Below are 25179 nucleotides of genomic sequence, written 5' to 3' on the forward strand. Positions count from 1 at the left end.
TTTGCAATGGAAGTTACCTCCTAATTTGCCATGGAACTGAATCATTTCCAACGGATTTGTTTAAATTTGCTCGCATCGCCGGTATCAATCAGTGCGAATCACGAAAAATGCACACGTTACACGTCGTCTTTTTTTTTTCTCTATTTGTTCCCCGGCTGAACTGTGCACGCTTCATGACTGTGCCACCGGTATGGGCGTTTGGCAGATCCAAATTAGTAGCCCACCAACTTAGTAAATGATCACACCACACCAATGGATCTAAACAAACCAGAAAAAAAAATGGAAGAAGAAAGAACAAATCCCATTTCCTCTAACCCATCGATAGCTTAAACCCCCACAAGTCAAGCCTTCCGCGTCGGCTTCGTCCTCCCTCCCATCGTCTCCTTCCCCAAAACCAGATGGGCGAAGGGAGGAGACGGCGAGATCTCACTCCCCGCTTCCCCTCCGTCTCCCCGCCCCAAATGGCGCCACCGCGCGCTAACCCTAGCCGCCGCCACCCGCTCCTCGTCCTCCCCCTCCTCCTGCTCCTCCTGATCCCGGCCGCCGCCGCCGCCGCCGGAGATACCTCCTTGTCCACCTTCTCGTACTCCCGCCACTGCCCCGGCCTCCCCGCGGCGCCCGACGTCCCCGCGGGAGACGGCCACGCGCTCCCCACCCTCCAGCTCTCCACCGGCTACTTCTCCGGCGGCGGGCCCCGCATCTTCGCCCCCGAACCCTCCTCCCAGCCGCGGTCCTTCTCGCTCCTCCCCTCCTCGGTCGTCCGCACCGCCAACGCCTCGCTCCTCCACGTCTCCGCCACGCTATCCGTCTCCGGGGGCCGCCGCCCGGGCCGCTACGGGCTCGGCGGCCGCAACCCCTTCGAGGACGACGTCCAGGCGCGCTACTTCCGCCCGCGCCTCCCGCGCTTCACGGGGCGCCGCGGCTCCATCATCTTCGGCCTGGAGGGATACTACTCGACGGGCTCCGGCGAGCTCTGCATGGTCGGCACGGGCTCCGGCCGCGCGGCCGACGGCACGCCCGTGCACTTCCCCGTCGTGCTCCGCCTCGGCTTCCCCACCCCCGCCAACCTGACGCGGTCCTTCGTCACCGGCCGCCTCGAGAGCGTCGACACCATCACACCCATCGACCCCCTCTCACTCGTCGCCTACGCTGAGGAGGGATACGCGTACGCGGAGAGCGCCTCCTGCCCACCCCCGCCTGCGGGGAGGCTCGACGCGCTCCAGGTGTTCGAGAATAGGACTTTCTCGTGTGCTTACCTCAATTCAATGCTCAAATCGCCGTTCAGGTTGCACTACCAGAGCGGCAGCGAGTCCACCGCATCCTCACTGGGGCTTCACCAAAGGTACATGTATGTCAACCGGATGCAATGCAAGGATGATGGTGCCGTCCGCGCTTATGTGGTATTCACTAACCAGACAGAGGCATCAAGGTACTACTTCATGCTGGGTGAGAAGGCAGTTGTGGTGGATGGGTTCTGGGATCATGGCAGAAGCCGGCTTTGCTTCAAAGGGTGTCACGTCGTGAACTCAGGGCCATCCCCTGCTGATTTGGCAGTGGGTGAATGTGGAATTGGGATGAGCTTCTGGTTCCCGGCAGTGTGGTCGTTACAGCAGCGGAGCTTTGCTGCTGGTCTGGTCTGGAATACGAGTCTGAAAAGTGGTGAAGCCATTGCTGCAGGTTCTAGTGCAATCACTCACAACTACAGGGGCAATCTTGCTGGTTTGAAGTATAATTACACTAAGGTGGATGAGGCGATGAAGCACTATAAGAAGTCTGGATTGAACAAGGACAGGAAAGGGAAGTTCCCAGACAGCAGTTCGTACCGGGACTTGGTTTTCAGGTTTTTTGTGCAGAAAGGAGGTGGCTCTGGATATGCATCGCCTGTCACACTTGGGTCAATGTTGTTTGATGGAAACTCTTTGGTGGCTCCGGATCCCTTTTCTCATCATGTGACAGGCGTGATGAAGCAGAGACTGATTAATGTCAGCTACGACATCTACTATGTTGGGAATTGGTCTCTAGAATCATTCCATCGTCGACATATCTCAGCGGAGGGTGTTTATGATACTAAGACAGGCTCCCTTTGCATGATCGCTTGTCGAGAGCTTAATGTCTCATCAGATTGTGAAATTCTGGTGACTGCTCAGTTTTCTTCTTTGGATGCAAAAGTAGCACAGCATGTAAAGGGAACTATCAGAAGCTTGAGGAAGAAGACTGACCCTCTTTTCTTTGAAACACTGTATATTGCTTCATATGGGATGTTCATAGACCAAGTGGATGAATCAATATGGAGAATGGACTTAGAAAGCACCATGGCGTTGATCTCTATGACACTGGCATGCATCTTCATCGCTGTGCAGCTGTTTCATGTCAACAAGGTCCCTGAAGCACTTCCTGCCATGTCAATCACGATGCTTGTTGTTCTGGCTTTGGGTTACATGATCCCTCTTGTACTTAACTTTGAGGCTCTCTTCAAGAACAGCAACAAACAGACCTTCCCGCTTGCAGGCGGTGGTTGGCTTGAGGTGAATGAAGTTATGGTGCGAATCATTACCATGATAACATTTCTGCTACAGTTGCGACTTCTTCAGTTGGCATGGTCTGCACGGTCTGTGGATGTAAGCAAAGCTGAGTCATGGGCTGCCGAGAAGAAAGTACTCTGGATATGCTTGCCACTGTACATCACTGGAGGAGTTATTACTTGGGTTGTTCACATGAGGTTTAATCACAGCCGAAGAATGCTAAGGCAGGTAGTACAAATCAAGCCAGTTGGACATGCATTCTGGGAGGACCTTGTATCTTATGGTGGATTAATACTCGATGGGTTCTTGCTCCCTCAAGTGATCCTTAATGCTTCCTCAGATTCCAAAGTTAGAGCCCTTTCCCCAGGGTTTTACATCGGAAGCACCATGATCCGCGCTCTGCCTCATGTGTATGATGTGTTCAGGAGACAGCATTTTGTGCCGAGCTTGAGACCATCTTACATGTATGCTAGCCCTCATGATGATCTCTTCAGCCTCGCATGGGACATTGTGATACCTTGTGGAGCAATGCTACTGTCAGTGGTTCTCTTCTTTCAGCAGCGGCTTGGAGGTGCTTTCTTCCTTTGTTCGAAGAACAGGAAGACAAGAGAATATGAAATGGTTTCCACCGTCAGTTCTTAAGAAAAGCTGAGTGGATTCGAAATGGTTCCTACAGTCGGTTCTCGACAAGCTTTTACATCATTGTTACAAAGGAAATGTAGAGGATGTTTACAAGTAAACGAAGAAATAACTGTTCCTGGTCAATGTTTGTTTTACAAATGTGCTTGTTTGCAGCAAAAATCACGTGCATGTATACGAAAGATGATACACAAATTGGGCAAGTTTTGCACCTGGATTTAGGATGCTTAATGCCTTTTACTCTGTTGCAAGTTATACTTTGCAGCATTCCTCATGTGTCAGCATCTCTCTGTCAGGAGGTGGTAATTCGCCTCTTGTTTTGTGCATCAGATCAAGTGGGTCTTTTATTATCGCATTTCTTCGGGGGTGTTTGGATCTTTAGTCCCGACTAAAATTTATGTCACATCGAATATTCGAAGGCTAATTAGAAGGACTATGAGCTAATTATAAAACTAATTATACAAATATAGGCTAATTCACGAGACGAATTTATTAAGCCTAATTAATCCATCATTAGCACATGTTTATTGTAGCATCACATTGTCAAATTATGGATTAATTAGGCTTAATAGATTCGTCGCGCAAATTAGTCTCCATACGTGCAATTAGTTTTGTAATTAGTCTATATTTAATACTCCTAATTAGTATCTAAACATTTGATGTGACAGGAATTTTAGGAGCTACTAAAGAAACAAACACCTCCCGTTTCTATATCGTTTCAGTTCATTTCCTGTGTGTAAGGTGGATGACACCTGCTGGCCCGGGTTGTAAAATCCGCAGTTGTGGCCTGATTGTGATTGAAGCTGTTGATCCGATAGGTCATTGGCGGCACTTGTTACGAACCACGTGATGCCTTCAATTATTCGCAGATGTACATTGTCTTTGCTATCGTTGTTGCACGGCGCCCCACTAGCGTGCATCGCCCGCGTTGCCCACCCTCCTCGAAAGTTCCTCGTGCGCGATTTCATACGCGTAAGAAAGCTCAGGTCAGATTTGAACGTTGCGAAGCGCTAGACTGCTATAGAACCGTGACGACTGACGAGAACATCTGTGCTGACACGGTTGCAGACCATGGGACTTTCCAATTCTAAGGTCAGGCAGAAGGAAGTCGCAGGATGGACCACCGAAAGCTGGGGCCAGGGAGCAAGGTAGCGCGATGGTCGTTTTCCATTGGCATCGACGACTCCAGGTCGATCAACTACGAGGAACCAAACTTGCAGTTCACTGCCATGCCATGAAGGTGACTGGAATTCAGCTCAGTCCCGGGAGAACGCCGGCAGGCTCCCATGTTGGCAGTGAGGACTGCAGGGTGCAGGCTGGAGGGCTGTTCACTTCAGCTTATTCAGCTGGCTTATCAGCTAACAAATAGTATTTTCTCTCACAACAAATCAGCTATTTCAACTTTTCAGCCGGCTTATAAGCTGAACTTACCTCACCCAACTTTTCTTCCCCCGGTGAATGAACCTGCAGCCTTGTTGACACATTCAACACCTAAATCACCAGATGACATGACTCCAAACCACCGTTTCTCTAAAAAAATACCACATGACACGGGTCAATCTCTAGTCATAACCACTTCCGTAGTAAAAGTATAAGAGGACGAAACAGCAAGCCTCCAAACAGGTCCTTTCGCTCTGGCACGGCTGCTCTGCTCGGTTCCATCACGGCGGAGCCCCCCGCACACCGCGGCGCCGGCTTCCAGTTGCAGGCTTGCAGCCAGCCTGCCGTTGCCGAAACGCCCCCACACGGCCAAACCCCCGTGCCCAACGCCCAGTTTTGGCCCGACCCCGCGTCGCTTGACCGGTAAAAGCCTAGCCGCCTCCGCGCGCGAGCCCCGCCGCGCGATAGCGATAGGGCGATGGCGACGAGACCCTCCCGCGACCCCGTCAACCCCACGCCCTGCCAGGCTGCCACCGTCCGCACGTCACTCCACTGAGGCGTCACCCGGCGTCCCGGCCCACCCCGGATGGTGCCCCACCACCCGCGACCTTGACCCCGCCCGCCCGCGCGCGCGCCGTCACCGTCGTCCCCCATCGCCGCCTGCGGAAGCCCACGCACGCAGCCAGGCTGCGCCACGCCACGCCACCACACCACACGCACTCCCGGTACAAGACGACCGGGGAGCAAGCGGATGGGCTCCGCAGTCCACACCACGCCGCACGGCAGGCCGATGGAATAGCACCGTACCGGTGGCGGCACGGGCGCGGCTTGCTTATAACGCGCTGGGGGCAGAGGAGGGAAAGGACGGCGACGATGAGGGGGTCCTTCGGCGCGCGGCGGATGACCGCGCAGGAGGCGGCCGAGGCGGCCGTGGGCGCGGTCGGGTGCGGGTACGACCTCACGGGGGACCTCCGCCTGGGCCGCGCCAAGCCGGCGGGGAGGTTGGTGGAGATCGACGCGGCGCCGGCGCCGGCGCGGGACCTGACCCTTCCTGGAGGGGCCGTCGTCTCCGGCGTGCCGGCCGGGATCGTCGCCGACAAGGGCGAGCGCACGCGGTTCCGCTCCGACGTCCTCTCCTTCGCTCAGGTGTGCTTCCTTTGGGTTTTCGTTCTTCCCCCACTGACTTGAGTTCTCAGGAGCCCTGAGAGTGATCGATGCCCGGCCGCAGATGGCGGAGCAGGTGAACCAGTCGCTGTCGCTGGCGGGGAAGATCCCCTCGGGCGCCTTCAACGTCATGTTCGACTACCGCGGGTGCTGGCACCGGGACGCCGCCGCCACGCGGAGCCTCTGCTTCGACGGCTGCTTCGTCGAGCTCTACAGCGTCGAGGCCGTGCGCGCGCAGCTCGCCCTGCGAGACAGCGTCAAGGAGGACCTGCCGCCCTTCTGGGATCCCCCCGCGCTCGCCGAGTACGCTTGCCGCCGCTATCCTCTCCCGTCCCAGCCGTGACGATGCGCAGAGCAAGCAAACTGATGCGGCTGCTTGCTCTCTGCAGGTTCATCGACAAGTACGGGACGCACGTCGTCGTCGGGGTGAAGATGGGAGGCAAGGACGTGGTGTGCGTCAAGCAGCTTAAGGGCTCCAGCCTGACGCAGAGCGACGTGCAGGCCCGGCTCAAGAAGCTCGCCGACGGCAAGTTCTCGCAGGACGGCCCGGCCGGGAATCCCACCGCCGCCGGAGACGACAGGCTTACGCACGGGCTAAACGTGAGTGTTCTCTGCTCCGCGTGCACCTCTGCTCACAGTGTCACAGTCACTTGAATATGAATGCCTCGTTTGAAAAAAAAAATGAGTTCATACCTGCTGCATGTGTGAAACGAATGAGCAATTCTTGTTGTGCTACAGGGAAATTTCGGCCCCGGATCAGCGGCCTGGCAGTCTTTCAGATCACCAGTCGTGTCTCACAAGGATGTAAGGAAGCATTTCGCCCAACGATTTTACTGATCACAATGCGATGGCACCACCAACAACAGCCCAGAAATAACATGGTTGCGTTGCGTCCCGTTGAATTTTGGTAGGACATTGTCTGCATCCACATCAGGAGAGGTGGCGTCGACAGCGGGCAGGGCCACGGCAAGTGGCTCTCGACGATCACCGGCTACCCGGACGTCATCTCGATGTCGTTCGTGCCCATAACTTCCCTGCTGTCCGGCGTTCGAGGCTGCGGGTTCCTGAACCATGCGGTGAATCTCTACCTCAGATGTAAGCGTCTCTGATCATCTGATGCAGCATTGTCACTTTGCCACTTTGGAGTCAGTTCAGACGTCTAATCGGCCGTCCATTTCCTGCTTTTGGATTCAGACAAACCGCCCATAGAAGAGCTTCAGCAGTTTCTGGAGTTCCAGGTGCCGCGGCACTGGGCTCCAGAGTTTGGTGAGCTTCCTCTTTGCCTCCACAGGAGGAAGAACAGCTTGCCGTCTCTTCAGTTCACCCTCATGGGCCCTAAGCTTCATGTCAATACTGCCAAGGTATCCTGTTAGGAACCTGTCGTCTTGATCACTGTTCCTATTTGCAGTTGCAGAACTCAAACAAAATTCTGTGTCGTGCAGGTTGATTCCGGCAACCGTCCGGTGACCGGCATCCGGCTGTTCTTGGAAGGCAAGAAGAACGACCGGCTGGGGGTCCACCTGCAGCACCTGTCGGTGACGCCGGGCACGATCACGGTGGCCGGCGAGGCGGCGTCGGCCGAGGACGCGATCGTGGACGAGCGCGACTACATCGAGCCCGTGATGTCGCCGCTGCTCTCGCACGTCTGCACGGCGCCGGTGCAGTACAACGGCGCGCGGATCGACGACTGCGCGGCGATCGTGACCAGGGCGTGGCTGGAGGTGCGGGACACCTGCTGCCTCAAGAAGGTGCTCTTCCTGCGGCTGGGCTTCTCCGGCGTCGCGGCCACGAAGATCCGGCGGTCCGAGTGGGACGGGCCCTCCGTCGTGCCCCTCAAGTCCGGCTCGCTGTCGGCGAGGCTCAGTGCGGCGCTCTCCGGCGGCCTGGCGCAGGCGGTGCCGCCGCCGCCCGCCGCGGAGGAGAAGGTGGAGGTGAACTCCGCCATATTCCCCAAGGGACCGCCGGTGCCGCTCCCGGTGCAGAAGATGGCGAGGCACGTGGACACCACGGAGGTGATGAGGGGCCCCGACGACCAGCCGGGGTACTGGGTGGTCACCGGCGCGAAGCTGTGCGTCGAGGGCGGCAAGATCGCGCTCAAGGTCAAGTACTCGCTGCTCATCGCGGTGCAAGAGGACACCGACGTCTGAGCGCTTCGTTGTCGTCGTCGTCGTCGTCGATGCCTCAGCTTCTCCGTTTTTGTGTCTTGTTTTGACGTGGTGTACAGAGGGCACAGGGCAGTTCAGTCGTGCGCATGGTGTAAATAGTGCAGAGGGCGCATGCTGCATACTTCAGTGTCAGAGATGTTGTTGTTGTTGTACAGAATATAGAGTGCCCAATAGCGGCTGATATTTTGGTTTGCCGATTCAGGTTTTGCAAATCTAGGAACAGTTTAGATATGTAGAAATTATCTTATTTGAGCATTCAATATAAGAAAACGAGTGATGCTATTGCTCAGCAGATTGGGAAAAATAGTTCGATCAGTCAGTCGATGATCACTGTCGTCGACCCCTCTACTTCTTTTTGTGTTTGATTGTTTCGTTAGCCGTGGTGTACAGTTCAGTAGTGAGCATGTTGTAAATAGTGAAGATTGTACATTCTGATGGTTCAGGATAAAAATAGTTCATAAACCGATTGATTTTTGTTTTGGGCTTGTTTTTGTTGGTTGCTAAAGGGTTCGCTCATGCCTTGCTCGGTTTAATGAAAAAACAATCATCCCTAATCTTCTTTGCGATCAATTTGTAGGTGCCGGCCAGATCTATGCCTAACTTAATATTTGAGCACCAATTCTAATATGTTGCATTATGTAAGCATTGTCACTGTACCCCACGAAATAAGTAAAAAAATATGAATCATATATTCCTTTTCCATTTGTGTGTGAGGCCATTTCCTCTTGTCTCAGCTCTGCGTGTTGGACATTTTTTATTCATGATTCATGCAAAGTCATCAAGTACAATATTATTTATTCATGTATCGCCACCTACTACAATTTGAGGTTTCGACCTTCTCTCTCCTTTACGAGGCATTGGTTTTCCTACACCCTGCATGTGTTTGCCAACTCCACTACCGAACCTCCCACAATATGGATTATCATTTTACAATATATTGCCTAACCTTTACATAACTCGAATGTTTTTTTGGTTTGGTTTGGTTTGATTTGATTTGGATTTCTCGAGAAAAAATGATTTAGACTTGATTTTAAGAAGCCACCCGTTACTTGAAAAAGATAGTTTCACTTGCCACTTTCAATATTATACACGCTGGAACGCTATTGTCAACCTGTATATGTACTATGGCATTCTAGTGAAATCATATTTTTTGAAATCATATTTTAGAGTGTTTGGCTCGGTGTTTTGAGATTGTCAACCTCCATAGGTCGTCCTGTTTGTCGGGACGTCTTTCGCTGCTGGAGCATGATCTGCCTGTCTTCGACAATCCTATCGTGTACTTGTTTGCATTTGCCTGTTCCTCATCGCTTGCTTGGTTGCTCGCCTCGATGATCTCCATGTTCTTCCATGGCTAGCGCCACAAGACCGGTCACCATCCTGACTTGGAATGTTCACGGCTTAAGTGACAAGTGCAAATGTGACAACATCCGGCTTGCACTTCCCTCCTGCTTGCCTGCTATTACTAGCTCCAACACATTGACAACTTCAAAGCCACCTCCTTCCTGCCTCCTTCTCTCCCTCCTTCGGTGCCTCTAGGGGCATTCTCACTGTCTGGAACCCAAACCTCCTTACACTCACTGCTTCCTCCTCGCAGCGCTTCTCCCTAACCAGCACCTTCACCACCTTCTCCCTAAACTACTCTGATTTGGTATTGAGACCAATTCAATACCAAGCCCCATAATAGCGATACCAAACGGAGCCTAATTGTTGTAGGACTTGATCTGGCTCTTCGGTCCACTGAAACTTGTCTTGCCACTTGATTATTTGAAGAATGGTAGGTTCCATTCTCCAAGCCTGAGATGAATCTGTTGAAGATCGACATGCATCCAGTCAGCTTTTGGACGTCCTTGATGCCTATCGGTGATAGGGCATGCATATCGGTGTGGCGGAGATCTTCTCAGGGTTAGCTTCAATGCCTCGGTAATTAATGATGAACCTGAGTAGTTTCTCAAAAAGCACGTCGAAGACGCACTTTATCAGGTTAAGCTTCCACCGGAAGTCTCGTAGACTTACGAAAGTTTTTGCGAAAGTTTCTTCTACATCCACAATCGAATCGACGGGAGCGCTCCCAAGGCACGTGTAGACCAAGGAGGTAGAGAAAAGCAGTACGGGAGCGGCACCCAAGCTTGAGGTCGACGTCTTCGGCCTCCTCGTCGTCTTGCTGCGTTCCTGCAAGCCGCGACCTTGACCTGCTCCTCCCGCATACTGCCATAGCTTATCTGCTCCTCCCTCTCTGCTTTTCCAATCACTGGCATCGATCCCTTCTCGGCCACCTCTATCTCCGATTAAATTTGGATTACATAAGAGGAGTAGTGCACAGGTACAATCCATGTTTGCATTGGATTCAGGATATGGGTTAGGGAGGGCTCCGATTTGTGGCAGAACCACATGGATGGGAGCTGAGGAAGGGGATCTGGGATTCGATTGATCTGACCAGGGATTCGATTGGATTGTTTACGTCAGAACAAAATAGAAGAAGATATTTTCTTGTGGGGCTAATTGGGCTTGAGGTTGACTTTACTGTGCTGAAAGGTCAATAGGTCATGGCTACGACTGAGTGCTGGGCCTCAGTCGTAGGACTATAATTTGCTGGGCCTACAAGTATATTATGATTGCTTCGTCTATCCTAGATTTCCAAATTATAGGACTCAGCATTGCTATACTACAAAACGCTTTAAAGGTGTTTGGTTGCCCTTAGCCAGGCTCTACCGATGCAACATTTCCTATTTGTTTAGTTTGCGCATCCGCTCGATCAGGCTCCACGTGTGTAAGATTTTTCCTGCAGCCAGGCTCTGGAGGTACGCAGAAATTGGTCGTTTCTGCCGAGCCAGGCTCGCGTGGTGCGGGTAATTAGCCATCTAATGATGTTATTAATACATTATTAGCACATATTAAATGATATTAACATATTTCGATTAATATTAAGGAGTAATAAGATAAACTAAGAGTTATAAGATAATAGTTTTCCGCAATAAATATATTACGATAATTATTTATATATTTTTATCTCATACAACCGATCCTCGTACAAGCAACCAAACAAATTTTCGGAAGAGCCTAGACAGACAACCAAACACCATGCTCCTACATGTATCGAATCTAGCTCTGAGGAGCCTAGCTAACTGGTACGAACCAGGCTATACTCCTCCAGTCAACCAAACACGCGCTTAAGCTACAGCTACAGGGAGAGGGTCACCGCACGCTTAGCGCGCTTTTCTTAACCTTGCCTGCCGTAGCCCCCTTCGAAAAAGTGTGGCGTTTGGTTAAGTTCCAAGGGATCCAACTATACACTGTAGGCTGTAGCCAAGGAAATCCCCTTCTTTCGTCCTTCACCCTCCCGGCCGGCGCCGCGGCGGCGAGGGAAGACGCGCGGGCCTCTTCCGTCGCCTCTCCCTTCCGCCTCCGCGGTCCGCTCCGCTCGCGCCCCATCGAGCGCTCTCCTCCCGACCAAGGGTCCCTCGGTGCCTCCTTCCGCCAGAGGGGGACACGCCGCCTGCCCCGCAGACAGTCGAAGACTCGAAGGGATTCCTCCTGTCGTCGTCGTCGTCCTACACCTCCTCGGCGCTGGGGGGCCGCCGCGTGGAGGGGATTCCTCCGAGCTTGGATCGATTTCTTCTGCACTTGGTAAGGAACCCTAACCTTGCTTGGTTGTTGGGCGGGTCGCGCGTCCTGTCACCTCTGAGTGATCAAATCCAGATCTTCACGATCCAACCCGCACTCTTTGTAGCGAAACTGTTAGAAGCTAGTAAATTTTGCAAAGAAATCTTGGGGTTCAACCCGATCCCCACGGAATTTCTTAGGGCTTGTTGTATAACACAACTCCCTCCCAGTCCCAGTACATGTGGAATGGAGTGGAAAATCAAGTAATCAACTAATTTTCCTATCAGTCCCTCCGAATACGCATGTATTCGATGGGACTATTCTCTATCCAAACAAAACCTGTAGTGTTTTCCCTAGGTTTCTCATTTAAGAGCGGTTTCTTAAGAATTACTCAATTGCATTTCGTATTTTTGTCTTTCTTGATGACTCATTGTTGAACAGTTTTGAGACATCTTTTTGGCTGGTAATGTTACAATCAATTTTTATTTAGATGGATAGCATATATATAAGGCCACTCCTGAATTCCAACATAGATTACACCAAGCAACATCATGTATTATTTCTTTGCAACTACTGCTGCCTTACTTGGTCCAGATCCATGCACCACCCTTGCCACATCGCTTTGGTGCCTCTCTGCTTTCGTGAGTAACCTGACAGCTTGGTTTGAATCCTACTCCTTGATTTGATCAAACCTAGATAACGGTTGTGTACGAGGCTCAAAACTTTTGCATGGTCTACAAAATTATTGGGCATTCCACTGTTGGTTCTTTTATTGCCCAAGCCACGTTGCCCTTATGCCCGAGGCCCGAGCCAAATATTACAGATCAGTACATTATTAATGATTATATGATGGAAATCTGGAATGCTAAGTTTCCTTTAGTTTTTCTCTAAAGAACTTTGATGTTTCATAAATATAACTCTGAAGTATATGCCATTATTATTTTTTGTTTATTTCATTTGATATTATCTTATTTTTATAAATACTAAAAATTTTATTTCTTGATTGCCAGTTGAACTTGGAGTTAGACTATGGATCTGGAGACAGAGAATCGTCTTGCTTCTTTACTACTTGAAGAAGCGCGAAGATTACAGTTAGAGGCTGACAGGGAAGGTGTCCATGCGTATCTTCGAAAGCCTAATGTAAGGCATCGTCCAAACTCTCGGTTCCTCACGGCCACAGTTCGTGGAGTTCAGCAAGGTTAGCATTGTGCTCCTTTGAAATGCCATTGTTGCAGCTGTATTTTGAGTTTATTGAATCATTTGCCACTCTTTTTCTATATTTTTGAAAACAATAAAACAGTTGCAATCACGTGATCTTGTAAAAACTCTACCTGGCTCTTGCTTCCTGTATAGGACTCATGTTACTATCTCTTTTAATTACATCAAGTAGCTTTTCCATACGTTTTGTTGAATTGAATCAAGCTGTTGGCCTGCAGCAAACCGTGTTGTGGAGGTCAATGAAATGTGGCGAGCCAGGGAAAAGGAATTGGAGTTGGAATCCAAGATGAGAAGCGGAAGTAGCAAAAGTAAAGATCTTTATGACTCAAGAGGTGAGAAGCGTAAAAGTGACTCCAGAAACCATAGCTCCAGCTCAAGGGTTGAACAAGAAGGGATTGCCTACTCCTACTCAGACAAGGAGGATGGTCTGGGTGATGATGAAATTGAAAGATTTCTTCATTCAAGGTTAGTTAGAATATTCAGTATCTTCTTTTTGTGAGAAAAGTCCATTATTTTCTAGATGAACACCTGGCATGTAACTATGATTTTTTAAAAGAAAAAACTCTGGTGATCTTTTATGAAAATCATGCAATCTGTCCACCTCCTGATAGTAGCACATTATTCTATTTGTGGGTGCTGGTATCCTATTATGTGGCATATTGTGAATTTGTGCATGCCCTCTGGACCTTTGCTTGGTGTTACCTATCTGTGACTATTGGTAACATGTGCAATTTGTTGCTACTTTGTTAGGGTGAAGCGAGGACGTGGGGCTGTTGGTTCTAGGATGGACGAGCCCGGTCCATACCTTGATTTGTTGTCCCATCGTAAAGACAACGAGCCTAGTCCTGACATACGTGTGGAAGAAAAATGGGAACGCCGAGTGCAAGGCCCAGAGAAGCCTTCGTTTTTGAAATCCAAATCTCCTGATGATTGGCATAAGGAATCGTTGGATGGAAAGTCGTCAAGCTCTGAACCACGGAGCAAGAAAGAAAAGAAACGGAAATCAGAGAAAAAAGATAAGAGAGATAAAAATAAGGAGAAGTACAAGAAGAAATCCAAACATCGTCATCACCACCACCAGAAAAGCCGAAGAAGGGAGTGATGTGTCTGTTTGCCAAACAGGACATTTGTACAATGGTTCTGCCCTGAAAGAAGCAGCTAGTTGGTTGTTGCTGTAACTTGAAATCTCTGTTGTATGAAAAATCGACACTGCAGAATGGACTATGGTTCATATGATAGTGTTGTTTCATAGTTGTGTTGTTCAAGTCTAAGTGTCTAGCCCTTATCCTAATATGATTAATTTAACATTTGATGAAAGAGTGTTATGCTTTTTGGCAGGCACACATAACATGTCCAATATCTTAAGTATTTGATGAGCTGGTCTTGAAGCATGTCAATCTATTAATTACGTGGTTCATAGGTCAATAAACGTGCTCAAGAATTTGTTGACCATCAGATAGCATTCACAGATTTGTTTATTTGCTATGAATTAAGATCGTTGGCGCGCTACTTGTCAAGTTTCACTGAACATTACAATTGACTGCAAATGGTAAGATCGAACACCATTTTGTGAGATCTTTTAGTTCCTCACTCAAAATGGACCTAAAATTCGTAGCATGGATCATACTCGATTCTCAGTATGAATGGTTTACTTTGCTTTTAGAAAGCCTCCCTGTTTCCCAATTTATGAATTGATGTTCTTTCATAATTCGAGTAGGGGGATTTACATTCGTAGCATGGATCATACTCGATTCTCAATATGAATGGTTTACTTTGCTTTTAGAAAGCCTCCCTGTTTCCCAATTTATGAATTGATGTTCTTTCATAATTCAAGTAGGGGGATTTACATGTAGTTGACACCCCAGACATGGCAATAAGAGGGCATCGGTATGTTTGGAGAACTGGAGCCAGTATATCTTTCAAGAAAAAAAAAGATGCAGACATCATTGAAAGACTGGGGTGGTATACAGAACATTAAATATGAAATTTCGATTCAGAATTGCTTTACAGGACTAATTCTTGATCCATACCACTGAAAGAGAGAATGTTTGTGCGAAGGCTTGATAACATTACCACAACTCAAAAATCCCAAAACAAAAGAAAGCCATCATCTAATTCTGAAGACTAAAGCCATGCAATCTATGGTCTCTGTACAGTATAATGCCGTGTATTGAACGTAATGGACTGAAAAAAGAACTACCTGCAACAGAAGATAAAAAAACATTAGATACAGTCAAAAGAGATATAAGCTTGCAACAAGGAAAGGTAAACAGAATGTCTTTGTGTTAACATTAATTCCAAGCAAACAGCTGTGGATAAAATTGGTCGCTAAAGAATGCTCAAGCTAAAATCTTAACACATTTTTCATGCAACCATACCGAATGTGCTGAACATTGCAAAAACCATGAAATGCTGTGCAGTAAGAAATACAAAGATGGCTTCAGCAGAAATGCTGTTCAGGAGTAGCTGTTCCAGCTGCTTCCACTGAAAGTCAGACAATTCAGATGGGCAAAAGTGTTTGATCAGGCCAAACAGTATTCAAGAGACTCAATTGAAACAGAATATGGATCTAGAGGTGGGCTGATGCTGTCCTGTTCTTACACTTAAAGTAATAAAGCATTTTTTTAGGGAACAAAATCCGGTGTTTTTTAGCCATGGAAGCTTAGTAGCTAAGCATAACTAGCTCTTATGAATAATTTGGACAGCTCGTCACCATCCCATGTGAACACTAAATATCAATTCCCATCCAATGCACATAAAAATTAAGCATCCAAGAGTAACCAACAATATTCCGAATAGGGGATTACCCAACTGCACTGCTATTTTTGTCCTGATGAACCACAGCTGCTCACATTAAAGTATTCTGCTAAAATCATGTAGAAAATTCCAGTATGATACATGACCAGACATGACCGTGACATCAAGTTTCTTTTGTGAAAGAAAATCATGATACCTACTTCAATTTAACCTAAACAGAAATGCAAAGTTCCCCCTAATACATCTTTGTTGCCTCTTTTTTTCAGTACTATGGTAGTCGAAACTGAGAAAAATATCTAAAATTTCAGGATGGACAGAAGAGCTGTCAACAAAAGATATACACATTCCTTCATAGCACATACACATTCCTTCATAGCACAAACTACTGTAAAAGGAAAGAACTGTGATCTGCCAGTTCCCCAATTTAGGAACTCAGAAGTATCACAAGAAACCACAGAAATTCAGAGGCATTATCGCGTACCTGAAGGAACGAATGAACAAACTACGTCGAATTAACTCAGCCGACGACAAATGGACCAATCTCGCCGTTGCGCATGGCGCGGGCGAGCTCGTTGGCTACCACCAGGCAGGTGGACACCCAGCCGGCGAGCACCGCCCACACCATGTCCACGATGCAGACCGCGACCCCCCACGGCATCGTCATCCTTGTTCCCTCTCCTCAGCCGTCCCCCAAGGAGGCAATTCCACAAACACCTTCCCTGCAGTCTACAAGCACGGTTGAGCCGAGGAGGAGATCGCATGAATTCCGACGAAATGATGACAAGCGACGGGAAGAGAACTCACCTCTTATCTTGCCGATGCAATCAGCACGCATGAAACGAAAGAAACTCCGATTAGCGCCAGTCCTAGTTTCGATCAAGAATCTTAAGCACCAGCAATCGGCGAAAAATATTTGCGTCGACAAGACGGTGTCTGACAAGAGATGGGGATCGATTTCACTACCGCTTTAGCCACCTAACCCTTGCTCTCGCACCAAGAACCAACACAACTCCGCCACTTAGTGATCAACTGCAATTCCACCACCTCCAGCATAAATTCTTTAATCAGCATGATAATTTCTTTTGATCAGACGATTAAATAGAGATAAGGGTTGAAGGGTATTCTCTTCACCTTGCTTGCTTGGTTTTCCCATCTTCTTTGCCTGCCTTCCACAGCAACCTTTCCCTTTCACCTTCACATATCTTTTTGTTTCTTTTGCCAGGTAAGCAGTTCAAGATTCAAGAAACAACTAGGACCGCCTATAAAAAAAAAAAAAAAAAAAAAAAACTTGACCTGCGGGGGGTATGACGGCTCCCGGGCTTTTGACTTAAGAAGAAAGACCTTCTCACGCAGGCCAAGAAAACCCCCGAACCCCTACCCCATCCTTACATGGCGGCACCTGCGCCTGCGTGAGCCTAGATCGGGCCTTGCAGCATGCTTTGGTGTGGGATAGACGAGGAGGTTTTTTTAACCCCAGCCTGAAATTCGCTCCCACGGGAAGTCGAACCCAGGACCTGAGGAGTGCCACTCGATTCCACTAACCAACTCAGTTAGGGAACCTCCGCCTCAGAAGAAGAACCAACGGGATGTCACCAGCATTTGGTTCCTTTGCTTATTTTTAACACATGTCATATCGAATGTTTAGATATTAATTAGGAGTATTAAATGTAGACTATTTACAAAATCTATTACATAGATGGAGAAACGGCGAGACGAATCTATTAAAACTAATTAGTCTACCATTAGCAAATGCTTACTGTGGCAGCATACTATCAAATCATGAACTAATTAGGTTTAATAGATTCGTCTCGCCGTTTAGCCTCCATTTATAAATAGTCTACATTTTATACTTCTAATTAGTATCTAAATATTCGATGTGACATGTGCTAAAAATAAGAAAAAGGAAAACACCCCACGAGAGCTCACAACCTGCGGGGCTCTGCAGATGCTGAAACTTTACCCAATCATTCGTGGATTGGATAGCAGGGTTAGTCAGGACTCGGGGGGATTTGGACAAGTCCATGCGTTCTTGTCCATAGCTGAGGCTTCTGATGGGCAGTTCGCCAGACACGTGCCCCTGCCGCGTAGTCGCGCTGGCTCGTACACCACATTATCCGTTCCGCGTGGGTCCCGCCAGAGAACGTAATATTCTGCACAGAAATACAGAGTTCACACTTCACAGAGGCTGATTGTTTGGTGTGCCAATTCAGTCCTTGCAAATCTAGGAACAGTTTAGATAGATGTAGAAAAAGAGAGGGCCGGTTGATCCTGCTATTTCCCAAATTCTGGCATGACCCTGCAATAGATGGGTCCATTTACAGGCCATACTGCCTGATATGGAAGGACTCACCATCAACTAGCAGCCCAGCATGCTCACTCTGCCTTGCATCCACAGTTCCACACTTCCACAGCATGTTTTGTACAACTCATTCATGTCGTATATGTCCTCCCCATAACCCAAGTCCCAAGTACATCATATATGTTTTTTTGTTGATGATACAGAAAGCCAACTGCATCAGAAATTCAGAAGCAGGGCAAGCCCAGTTTCCTCTAACTACATGGTGCGCTCGTCTTTTGCTTTGGAATTTGGATGAAGACTTCAGGTAAACTTAAAACCTCTCTGCAGGGACAACCACTGGCCGCGCCTCCTCGCGCTTCCTTTCAGAAAGGTAAGGGCCCCGTCTCACCGCATCATTCAACTGCACCAAAATGTTTCGTTTTGCTGATTAACATACACGATTCAAGCAACAAAACGTGGCAGATGCTGGACCTGAGAGAGCATACCTTCCCAATGAGTTCAGATAGACTTTTTTCATGCAGAAGATGCGAAGACGATAAAGACTTGTTGATTGCCACACAGCAGTTGTACCGTGCTTCCATGCCTACGACAGCGAATAAATGTTACCACTTAATTGGTCCACTAAATGAAATTAGCGTAGTCCATGACATGATTAGTAATTATGGATGACTTAAGCATGGCATCATATCCAAATGCTAAAAGGAATATCATTCTGCAGAGATCCTATTGAAACAAGTCTAGATGGTTACAATTACTTCATTAGGGCCAGATGTATTAATTCCTTACCAAGTTTGGTTGTCTCCATTGTTGGATCAGTAACAAGTCTGATTATATCTGAATTTAAGCAAATCTCCCTTAGGCACCATTCCCGGACAACCAGTCCTGATATTACTCTGTAGCCCTGCAGACATCCAAGGGCATGTGTTCAGCCAAAAGAATTACTGTAGTGGGTAGAAATTCATCTGGCTGTGCACAATACTAATAACCAAGCTAAAGAGATTAGAAATATTCATTTATGCAAAAGTATCTTTAACGAGCATAAGCTGCTTACAGCTATCCGTATGTCTGGATCTTGTTGCAGAATTGATAGAAGAAGAGCCTGGCAAACAATAAAGCCGAAAAAACATCCAACTAAGCAAGGCAGAACCATAAGCAATTAAAGATAAATGAGCACACTAGAAAAGGTGTTGCTACTAACTGAGGGGGTTAATTTTGAACTGTTTGCTGCAGTGGTATAGACCAAGCGCTTCAAGTACTCTTCGGCTTGACCATCCAGTTTCATTTGGTCTTCTTGCCTATCAACACCACAGATGCTCCCAAAGGCGTGTAAAGCAGCCTGAACATGTATCATAACACATCAGAGGTATAGTTTCTGACGATTTGATTGCTTTACCAGCAGCAACAAGTGTAAATGGAACAAGAAGAAAATGTGTACACAAACTTACCAGCTGTCTACCTCTGCCCTGTCGGTCAAACGATGACTCGACAACATGTCTAGCAACATTTGATGATGTCAGCAGGAAATGTGCTCCTTGAGTTGCTATTTTACCATAAAATCAAGCAAACAATAAGGATGTGTTCCGGCAATCTGGTGAAAATTCCAATACTATCAAGCAGAAGCATGACTTACTTGTACCAATGAGACCTAAGGTTTCCAATGCACTCTCAATTTCATCAGTATTCTGGTTTTCTTCCATCTTCAATATTTTGTCTATGGCTGCGAGCAGGTTTGTAACACCTAACAAGACAAAATCTTCATCAAGTCTGTCTAGCTCCTCATGTAAGAAAACCACAGAAGATTGTCTTGATAACATTTAAAGCAGGATGATGACAAGTTTTTTTTTATATATATAAGAGATGAGGAAAGGTTGACAATAAAATTCCTTCAATGCTCAAAGTTGTGGGGGGATTAGTGAGCAGAAGTCTTACAACTGAACATAATGATACTTACAAGATTGGTCTATTGCTGTGAAAGCATCAGCTGATGAAAGAAGCCTCCCACTAATTAATGCTGCCCTTGACCGTATAACAGAATCAGCTGAGGAGTCACTGCACACGGACCAAAAGAAAAAACACTATAGAATAGCTGAAAAAATAACAGAAGTAAAAACAGAGATGTACAGGCATAAGGCAAGTACTTGATCACATCAATTATGAGTTGAAGCAAGTTGGTCTTCAGCAGGAAAATATTGCTGTGAGGGTGTTCAACGAGCTGCAGTGTGATAAAAAGACATGATTAGCCAAATTGTATAGCTTCTCCCAGAAATTACAGAATCTTGAAGTTATTGATCGTTATCAGTCATTCAATAGCAAAATACCTATGACTGCAGGATTATGTAGCATGGTGACAAGACAAGGTATGATAGGCAAGGAAAGAACCAACAATTGTAACAATGTGATGACACCTATTGCCCTAAGCATGTAATACGAAACAGTACTATTGCAAGCCTTTTGCAAAGGAATCACAATTCCTGAACTTAGAACTTATACACAACGCACATCATCATACAAAGCCAAAATAAGCCTGTTCCATCAGATGTACTAGCTTGCATTATTATCTTTAAACTAAAGGGATAGGCCCCTTCTCCTTAAAAACATAGTTACATATATACATCCTTTTATGAAAAGTAAACACATAAGTCAAAAGTGTTTACAACGAAACCCTCATGGAGCAAGCCAACCATTAAGGGCACAGATGAACAGAACAAAATATCCTTTTACCTCATAGAGAACCTCCAGCGCGCTGAGGGTTTTAAGCATATCTCTTCTATCTTTTATTTCATCTTCAAATATGCTGAGAAGGTTTGAGTCACGAATGGCAGTAGCAGTATAACTTGAAACAGTGAAGAGCTTAGCTATCAAAGATAGAATACGAATCCGTGCCTACAATGGCAATAAAGATGAATAAGAGTTAGTCATGTTGCGGTTTGCAGATAAACAGTAAGAGCCTCCAGTAAAACATAGACAAACACTTCATTATATTGTTGAAGCTCATTCTGTTAGCAACAGGGAAAAGGGAAGTGTGCAGACATTTGAAAATATTGAAGATAAATAACTAGACTGATTATGGTTACAGCTTCAGCTCCAACGATATCCTAGGATGCATGCAGGACCTTTGGCCATTACTGCTACACATATACTCTGGCAGCCACGTGAAAATGTTATTGACAGATTCCTCATAAATTAGTATTTGTATGCCACTATCAAACAAACAAAGCCTTTTTATCCCAAGCAAATTGAGGTAGGCTAGGGATGAAATCCAACAAGAGCCACAAGCAACGATGATATAATATATATGAAAGTAGAAAGGTACCGGTTATAGTGATTATTATATTAGATTTTGATGATTAACTGGTGTGTTTCAAAGCTCGTGCTTGCTTCTGTTGCTGTGCATGTAGACTGGCATTGGTCCACAAGGGCATTTATTGGTTATTTCTGCACAATTGTGTCAGAATAGTGGACACGAGATGCCATACCAAAGAGGATGACTGAGATGCCACTTTGCCAAGTTGCACGGATCCTTGACCATCTGGTGGGAGTGGGAATATGATTTCCTACAAACAGGAAAGAAACAGACTACAATATGACTACAGTATCGATCGAACAGAGCAGAGTTCAATACTTCAAGAAATTGTTGGGCTCACAGCTCCCTTAGGAATTTCTGCTAAACGCTTCACAGCATCCAGAACGATTGCTGAAATCTCTTCATCTCTGCAGAAACCAAAGATAGCAAATACAAATTTATCACCAAATTACAATGCATATGATGCAACAGGAATTGTCAAATGAAGTTTATGCGTGTTAAATAAATTACCCCTCAATCAAACAATTGATTAAAACAGGATACAGATTGTGCTGCACAACTGTTTCCACCGCAGCAGCACCATCTTCAGCTTTGTCAAGAAGATGGAGTACCTGATATAGTTAAGACAGAATTTTTTTCACATTCAGTGGCTAGAGACATTGTTTTACCAAAAGTTTGTAAAGCATTTTCGAAACTGACATGATAAGCAGCATTCATGAAAAGGCATTTGAATGAGTTGACAAAACACACCAGTGTGCTGTTAGGAGACAAACTTCACCGCAACTTTTATTCTAGGCTAGATGAGTCGAGTCCAGATTAAATATTCTTGAAGGTTACAAAAAAAACTTTTATGTACTAGAAGGAAATTGTGCTTTATGCATTTGCCATTTGAGCAAAGCAAACAGATGAAACTACAGCAAAAATCCATAGTATGCACTTATTGAATGGATAACAGGAATTAAAGTCAAATAAAGACACTTTTAAATGTCCAAAATGTGTAGCAGAAACTAGAGTCAAATAAAGACAGCAACATTCACAAATAACATGCACTTAGAAACACATTCAGGTACATACAGCTTTGCAGGCTAATTTTCTGATGTCCTTTGAGTCTGTGAGCAATCCAGTTCGAATAAATGCCTGGAAGATAAAAGTGCAATGAAGACCTTTAGTTATCAATATGTATAAGAACTAAGCCATAGTTCTCACAAAGAAGATACAATGATCACTTCGCAAGATATTCTATGTTGATTGTAGGTAGACATGTCTAGATAGAAAATTGGAAGGAGAATGTTACACATACACCATAGCTTGGTAGAAGCGACACTCCATATCTTGAGGAAAATACTTTGTCTAAGCATTCTGTGACAGTTTCAACCATCCCAGGTGCATCTGCTTCACTCTGCAATGCACTACATGACGAAGACAAATTACAACAGAAATCAGCAAAACAGGATACTATACACAAGCTTCCAGTAGACAATATGTGAAGGCACTAAATAGAAAATTTGACGTTATCAATGTAAGATAACTTCTCAAAACATATGCTTCAAACATGTTAGAACATTAAACAACACAGGAACATACAACAAGAGACAGCACAAAAATTGAAGGAAAAGAGGTTTACCCTAACAGCTTAGGCAGAGGACAACGTTCCAGGAACTGCCTCACAGTATCATCACTATGCAACCCTGCAACAATGAAATATAGACTCAGTCTCCTAGTCAGCACATGACTAGCCTATCTCCGTCTTTCAAAGCTTTAACTAGTCCTGTTAAAATTCAAGTCTTCGATATGCACTACTTCAGCAGATGCATGATATCCTGAATCATCCTGTCCTACTTGTAATCCCCTTCTGATGGGGAAAAATAGCTTTCCACCAAAACATACTCAGGCGAAAGACACAAAATCGACGGAAGCTGCAAATACAAGCCATTAGCATTTCCAGCTTCAAAATCAAACTAGAAATAGTTATGCGTTCACTGATAAAACTGGAGGTAGTGACACTACAGGCCTACGCAGCATATGTGATCATATTTTTGCAACCAACAGCGGAACCCAGCAGTGAATCAATCGAATGCCGAAGTTTAGGGCCCGCCCCGGCCAGGTACCCCTACTAGGGTTCCAGCGCACCAAGCTCCACACCCAAAGTGATCCTGATCCGGTCCGTTTTCAAGATCAGATACAAGTAAAACCGCTCCCTACGGAAGTAGTAGCAACCCAGGAACGGCCGGGCGCCAAACAAAGCGAGCAACAAACTCCGCCCAAATCCGAAGGGAGGTAAGGAAGGAGGCGTTGCCTGGGTAGGACGCGAAGTCGCCCGCCGCCTGGAGCATCGCGCCCAGCTCTCCCGGCGCCGGCGAGGGCTCCATCCCGTGCTGCTCCGCGCCGCGCTTCTCTGGGTTTTGGCTTGGGGAAGGAGAAAGGCCAGCACGCACGCACCACCGGCCACGCCGCTCTACTACTCGGGTCCGACACAAAAGAGCCTCGAGTCACTCGCGAGTGGGCGGTGGGCAGTGGGCACGGGCACGGCTCTGCAGTCTGCTTGCCGCGTGCGCGTGGGCGGGCGGCGTGGCGGCGGTGGCGCTCCCCGCTCCAGTGGCAGCGGCCTCGCGTCTCTATCCGGAACAGCCCGCGGTGATTGGGCCGTATCGAAGTCTTCGAGCGTCGGAGTTGTTTAGCTTGGGCCGTGCCCAATTTGTATCCTGGGCCGGAACAAATTGTCAGGTAATTTGGACGCCTTGTTTAGTTTGGGCCGTTCGAGGTTTTAATGTCCCGCTGTTTCACATTATATTTGTTTCACGCGAATCACGATTCATCCATCACAAGAAAAATGATTGTTGATACAATATACAAGCAGGTGGGGGCTGACTCTCGTTCCCCACCGTGGGCCCCGGAAAAATAAGGGATTTTTCTGTGCACTGAAGCCAATTCATGTCCCGGTCCTGGATTAAACACATATGGCCTAGCAGACAACCAGACACTGAAGAGACGCGCCTCATTCGTTTTTTGGAAAAAGCTAAGTGAACAATCACATCACGGATTGTACTTGTACCTACTTCTTAACGATAATGTATACTATCCCCACAAAAAAAACGATAATGTATACTAATTTCTACCGGCTGAGACACTTTTGTGTCCTCTGGGCTCTGGCATCTCAGAGTTTAGCATCCTCAGCAGGTGAGTATGCACATCTAATCAGAACTTGTTTTTGCCTCCTTTCTCTCGCATCTTAGGTGACAATATTCCACAAGATAAGCTTGTCTCTACTGCAGTCACCTACCAAGACCAACCAAGATCCACGGTATATATTTACAAACTGCCATGGCAATCATCTCTGCATGATTATTGGTCTGCATTCTGCCACTCCGAGTACTGACCAAACTGTAACCTACTGTTCCAAATTATAAATCATTCTAATTTTTTAAGAGTCAAACCATTTTATGTTTGACCGAAATTATAGAGAGGATCACAAAAGTTTGCGGTACCGAATAGATATATTATGAAAATATATTTAATGAAGAAACTAATGATACTTATTTGATATCATGAATGTTAGTACTTTATTGTATAAATTTGGTCAAACTTAAGATGCTTTGACCCTCCAAGAAAATTGGAATGACTTATAATTTGGAACGGAGGGAGTATAAAACTTCTTCTGAAGAAAGACATGTAACTCCATCGGTGGTTCTTCCCTGGACAGCCTAGCCTAAACGTTTTGAACAACAAAGGTTAGCCGCAACACTCTTATTCCAGTACTGATACAGACAGTACCAAACATGTGGCAGTCAAATGAATTATTCGCCGGACGAAGAACGAGTGACATCCCTACCGGGCCTCTCCCCTACCCGCCCTTTTCTATTGCCGTTCGGCCATGTGCGTGTGCTTTGGCCGAATTCCCGCAGGGCATGTGGCTTGGTTCCATCAAATCCGTAATCGGCAGTTAGGGCCAGTACGTCCAAGTGGTGACTCGGTCTGACATTCTATTTGGGAACTTTGTATATATCTGCACGCAGCGGATTAATAGACCTGAGAAGAACATGCAGGTAGCCGGGAATAGGACCCCGGATCGGGTAAGTTTTGTAAGGCAAACGAGCTAACATTGCGAACCCGCGACGCAGCTTCGTCGGCCCC

General features: G+C 46.8%; 5 protein-coding genes across 7 annotated transcripts; 3 read left to right on the forward strand and 2 right to left on the reverse strand.

Annotated features, from left to right (window-relative positions):
- Positions 1–316: 316 nt before the first annotated feature.
- On the forward strand, positions 317–3435 carry LOC117849025 (uncharacterized). Its single transcript, XM_034730635.2, has one exon. It carries the CDS (start codon positions 399–401, stop codon positions 3162–3164), a length of 2766 nt encoding a protein of 921 aa, XP_034586526.2. The 5' UTR covers positions 317–398; the 3' UTR covers positions 3165–3435.
- Positions 3436–5171: 1736 nt separating this feature from the next.
- Positions 5172–8162, forward strand: LOC117847241 (MACPF domain-containing protein NSL1). The gene is made up of 7 exons (XM_034728412.2): positions 5172–5687; positions 5770–6008; positions 6095–6305; positions 6444–6509; positions 6617–6800; positions 6900–7066; positions 7148–8162. The coding sequence occupies exons 1-7, from the start codon at positions 5415–5417 to the stop codon at positions 7850–7852; spliced, it is 1845 nt and encodes a 614-aa protein (XP_034584303.1). The 5' UTR covers positions 5172–5414; the 3' UTR covers positions 7853–8162.
- Positions 8163–11139: 2977 nt separating this feature from the next.
- Positions 11140–14056, forward strand: LOC117848340 (uncharacterized). Its single transcript, XM_034729697.2, has 4 exons — positions 11140–11494; positions 12481–12668; positions 12907–13153; positions 13439–14056. Exons 2-4 carry the CDS (start codon positions 12500–12502, stop codon positions 13788–13790), a joined length of 768 nt encoding a protein of 255 aa, XP_034585588.1. The 5' UTR covers positions 11140–11494; positions 12481–12499; the 3' UTR covers positions 13791–14056.
- Positions 14057–14648: 592 nt separating this feature from the next.
- Positions 14649–16715, reverse strand: LOC140222353 (uncharacterized). Of its 3 annotated transcripts, none has more exons than XM_072292680.1 (5): positions 16577–16715; positions 16409–16489; positions 16250–16311; positions 15927–16171; positions 14649–14888 (listed from the first exon to the last, which is right to left on the reverse strand). In XM_072292680.1, the coding sequence occupies exon 4, from the start codon at positions 16107–16109 to the stop codon at positions 15963–15965; it is 147 nt and encodes a 48-aa protein (XP_072148781.1). In that variant the 5' UTR covers positions 16110–16171; positions 16250–16311; positions 16409–16489; positions 16577–16715; the 3' UTR covers positions 14649–14888; positions 15927–15962. The 3 variants fall into 3 exon arrangements, with proteins under 3 accessions (XP_072148781.1, XP_072148782.1, XP_072148780.1); XM_072292681.1 differs by having other exon boundaries at positions 15927–16164; positions 16577–16711; XM_072292679.1 differs by lacking the exon at positions 16577–16715 and having other exon boundaries at positions 16250–16569.
- Positions 16716–17688: 973 nt separating this feature from the next.
- On the reverse strand, positions 17689–23567 carry LOC117848339 (uncharacterized). The gene is made up of 17 exons (XM_034729696.2): positions 23345–23567; positions 22673–22736; positions 22349–22457; positions 22123–22185; positions 21559–21659; positions 21389–21455; positions 21221–21298; positions 20466–20627; positions 19883–19956; positions 19696–19793; positions 19375–19482; positions 19190–19284; positions 18943–19080; positions 18796–18843; positions 18531–18645; positions 18230–18327; positions 17689–18144 (listed from the first exon to the last, which is right to left on the reverse strand). The coding sequence occupies exons 1-17, from the start codon at positions 23415–23417 to the stop codon at positions 18055–18057; spliced, it is 1581 nt and encodes a 526-aa protein (XP_034585587.1). The 5' UTR covers positions 23418–23567; the 3' UTR covers positions 17689–18054.
- Positions 23568–25179: the final 1612 nt, after the last annotated feature.

This window comes from Setaria viridis, chromosome 3, assembly GCF_005286985.2.
Source record: "Setaria viridis chromosome 3, Setaria_viridis_v4.0, whole genome shotgun sequence".
NCBI classification, from domain to species: domain Eukaryota; kingdom Viridiplantae; phylum Streptophyta; class Magnoliopsida; order Poales; family Poaceae; genus Setaria; species Setaria viridis.